This window comes from Gnatocerus cornutus, chromosome 7 (genome assembly GCF_029298725.1).
Source record: "Gnatocerus cornutus isolate USDA-ARS CGAHR chromosome 7, icGnaCorn1.1, whole genome shotgun sequence".
Taxonomy (NCBI): Eukaryota; Metazoa; Arthropoda; class Insecta; order Coleoptera; family Tenebrionidae; genus Gnatocerus; species Gnatocerus cornutus.
This window is the reverse complement of record NC_142239.1, coordinates 8,645,723-8,649,726: the sequence shown is the minus strand read 5'-3', so window position 1 is coordinate 8,649,726 and position 4,004 is coordinate 8,645,723. Positions and strand designations below refer to the sequence as shown.

Genomic DNA, 4,004 nt, shown 5'->3' with positions numbered 1-4,004 from the left:
CCCAGGCATTTATGGGACTCCAAAATCGCCTCCCATACCAGCGGTGTCTCGCGTTTATCCCCTAATTCATAAAAATCTTAATAAATGACCTTGTTCTCATTTTAGAAACGTTACAAATTATAGGGCAAAAAATACAGATTTTAGAAATTTTTATATTTGGGTGAAACAAAAAAAATTGAATACGTTAAAAATTGTTATACTAATTCCAATTCATCTAGCTATTTGTCCCTCCGGGTTTTTAGACAGCAGTCGGTTTCCATCAGGAATTCCAAGAAAGTTTTGTTCATTTGAGAATAAGATTGTTCTCTGTGAATTAGGCTGATTCGAAAAAAACTAGCTGGAAAAATAAGAGCACAACAAGAAACCGATTCCATTTATATACTTTATTATGAAAACTTAAATCAAAATTAAATATGTAATTCCTTATTCAGACGTAAAGTTGGCTAGACGCATCAAACTCACGAGAAAACCATTACGATCGTCTTCAGGTAAGTTTAAAAAATATCTCTCGATCAAATCTTTCATCTTATCGGACTTTAGCTGCAGAACTTGGTCTTCGATTTGCTTTTGAATAACTTCGGATTCAACTTTTTCCTTATTGGTTTTGGCCGGATTAGAGACACTCGCGCGCTTGCGCTAAAAATGAGTTCAATAGCGTTCTTCTTGTTAAGGTAAAAGAATCAACTCACTTTAGGCGACGGAGCAGACACATTATCCTCTTTCTTAGCGGTTGTTTCAACTTTGCTCTTCTTGCAAAAACGACCATTCTCTCTCGGCGAAGCTGGTTTCTTACCCATTGGAGCAATCTGAAGGAACAAAAATGTTAATAAAATTATGTTTGCAACTAGAAGCAGAAATACAGCCGAAGTGGGGTAAAAAACTTTCACTTCGTGTTGCAAACAAGATTTTTCTTAATTTGGCAATAAAATAGATAAAAAATGCAGATGTGACATTTCCTTTTCACAGGTTTTGACAGTTTTTTGTAACTAGTGGCAAAAAGTGCCACTTTTTAAATTAAATGAATTTTAACGGTTTTTGAGACTTTTTACGACTGTATTCGCAATGTGGAAATCATAAAGCATAAAAGAGTAAAGTTTTATTAGGATTCAACGGCTGAATTGCTTGGATTTGCAAAGAAGAGCTCGAAATCTGCAAAACCACCAATTTCTATCAAGATTCAACGGTTGAATTGCAAGAAAACAGCCGAAATCTGCACGAAATCAACAAAATTCTAAGAGAAATCCGTTTATTTCGATGCAAAACGACGATTTCTCGCCGATTTTCGTTGTTTTCTGGCTTGAATTCGCAAAGAAGAGCTCGACATCTACAAAACTACCAATTTTTACCAAGATTCAACGGCTGAATTGCAAGAAATCAGCAGAAATATGCACGAAATCGTCAAAATTCTTAGAAAAATCCGCTTATTTTGATGCTAAACGACGATTTCTCGCTGATTTTCGCCGTTTTCTGGCTTGAATTCGCAAAAAAGAGCTCGAAATCTGCAAAACCACCAATTTTTATCAAGATTCAACGGCTGAATTGCAAGAAAACAGCCGAAATCTGCACGAAATCAACAAAATTCTTAGAGAAATCCGTTTATTTCGATGCAAACCGACGATTTCCCGCTGATTTTCGCCATTTTTGGCTTGGATTTGCAAAGAAGAGCTCGAAATCTAAAAAACCACCAATTTTTATTAAGATTCAACGGTTGAATTGCAAGAAAACAGCAGAAATCTGCACGAAATCATCAAAATTCCTAGAGAAACCCGCTTATTTCGATGCTAAACGACGATTTCTCGCTGACTCTCAGAGTTTTCTGGCTTGGATTTGCAAAGAAGAGCTCGAAATCTAAAAAACCACCAATTTTTATCAAGATTCAACGGCTCAATTGCAAGAAAACAGCAGAAATCTGCAGGAAATCCTTAAAATTCTTAAAGAAATCCGCTTATTTTGACGCTAAACAACGAATTTTCTCAATGCGCAAACGCGCAGCTCAGCTGATTGCTCGAGCAGTGGCGTTGCATCAAGTTGAGTTCAAAAATTAATACAAGTTTTACGTTTCTACAAGGTGTTTACAAATGTTTCTAGCATCAATGGCTATGAAATATCAAAGAAATTTGCCGCTCGTTATAAATGTGGGTTTAGATTTTTCAACTGACATTTGTAATTAACCTCAATCATAGAGCAAAGTGAGTTTTGAGAAGAAAACTGTTCTAGTTGTGTTTTGAAACCTAAAAATCAAAAATTTTGACACAAAACCAAAACAGAAACGTTGTTGGCGTAAGTAACATTATAAATAATTTTCAAAATAGTTATATTGACAATGAAAACAAAGCTGCAAAGTAGTGCCCGACAGGAATTCCAGAGCCACTTTTGATGCTAGAAACATTTTTAAACATCTTGTATAAGTTTCCCTCACTTTTAAAGAAAGTAACCTCAAATCTTAAGTTAAAAATGGATTCAAAATGCATCATTATCACGTTTTGTCATTAAACTTAACTTTAACCTGTTTTAAAATTTTCTATTGTCGATGATAATCGCGGCGGCTATTATTTTTCCTGCGCATGTTTGGATACGGTGAACATTCGATATAAGAAACATTTGATGTAAACAACCTTTGATATTGTCAACTAATTAAGTTTCTGTCAATCGATATAATCACATCAACTGTCAGTCGCTAAAATAACCGTGTTGAAGATGCAAAAACAAAACCGTTCTAAAGGATGTTTCTGCTATTTTCCATCTAATTTCCATAGCACTCTCCAAAAATAAGGTTCATTTCAAGCTATTTTGCCGCTTTGTTAACACCATTTTATTTGTTAATTAATATTTCTTGACACTGTGTCAATTGTCCTGCCGCCGTGTCACTTGTCATTCAGCGCTCGTCAACCAGTGATCTTCAACCATCTAGTCAATCCCTAAAGTACGCTGAGTCGTTTCTGCACACCAAGTTCAAAGAGTTAACAGATTTATTGAAATCTGCCATTCTAACGTCAATTAAGTTCACAGTGGACCAGATTATTTAGACAAAATTCAATTTATTCAAAAAATTCAAACAGTTATAAATATCTTGTATAATTTGACTGAAATAGCAATGCAAGGGAGTGAAATGGTTTTGACGGCTGTAGATGCAATTCTGATAAAAACAAAGTACAGAAATATATATAGAAATGAACATTATTCAGAAATTCAAACAAAATTGATTTTTTTATTTTTGTCCAGCTAGTTTTGCTATCGAAATTTATCCATTTTTTCTGAAAATTAGTTTTTCCGTCAAAAACGTCTCTTTTCCAGTCTGTTGGATTGCAAATCAAAGGATTAACAGTAAAATGTGATAAAATTGCCAATTAGACAACTAACTTATTTTTTATCAGAATGCTTCTCATTTATTTTGAATATCACATTTCAAGGTCATATTTGTGGAGCTCTACGGCAAATTTAAAAAGATTTATGCATTGGATCGAACATAAACGACTACTTTAACACCCTAAGGCGTCAACTTTTAGCGACGTCGCTAAATAACTTGGAATTGACCCCTAAGACCCGTTCGTTATTCAATTCAATACATAAATTTTCATTTATTACTAATTGTCTTACCTGAATCGTGGATGGAAAAATTAACACGCCGCTCTGCAGATAATCGTGCCGGAAACAATGCCAACCAACGCTAGTGAAACAAACGGGTGCGCACTTACAAATGCTAGAATGCGCAAACGTACAACTCAGCTCTTTAGCTAAAAAGATGGAGGATAGGCGAGGGGGTGGTAGTGTAAGCTAGACTCTGTGCAAGCAGTGTTGCCACCGGTAGCGGCGATAGCTTAAAATGCTGGCAATAATTACTAACAATAATAATAACAAAATGGAGTACACTGACAAAAAAAAGTAAAAAAACAATTATGGGTAGTAAAATTTGAAAACCACATATACAGAGTGATTCTTATTAATATTAATCATAGAGAGCTTGGCAAATTTTGACGTAGGGCGTAGTGCAATTCGCTACTAGT

The 4,004-nt window shown here is 34.9% G+C and overlaps 1 protein-coding gene across 1 annotated transcript; it reads right to left on the bottom strand.

Moving 5' to 3' along the window:
- Positions 1-373: 373 nt before the first annotated feature.
- LOC148170721 (uncharacterized) lies at positions 374-3,689 on the bottom strand. Its single transcript, XM_088042159.1, has 3 exons — positions 3,598-3,689; positions 690-806; positions 374-636 (listed from the first exon to the last, which is right to left on the bottom strand). Exons 2-3 carry the CDS (start codon positions 795-797, stop codon positions 424-426), a joined length of 321 nt encoding a protein of 106 aa, XP_087898285.1. The 5' UTR covers positions 798-806; positions 3,598-3,689; the 3' UTR covers positions 374-423.
- Between the last annotated feature and the right edge of the window lie 315 nt (positions 3,690-4,004).

What these genes read in the sequence shown, in the direction of transcription:
- LOC148170721 (XM_088042159.1), bottom strand. Translation starts at nt 797, where the DNA reads ATGGGTAAGAAACCAGCTTCGCCGAGAGAGAATGGTCGTTTTTGCAAG. An exon ending in TGTCTGCTCCGTCGCCTAAA is followed by an intron (nt 637 to 689) that starts GTGAGTTGATTC and finishes ACTCATTTTTAG; the next exon opens with CGCAAGCGCGCGAGTGTCTC.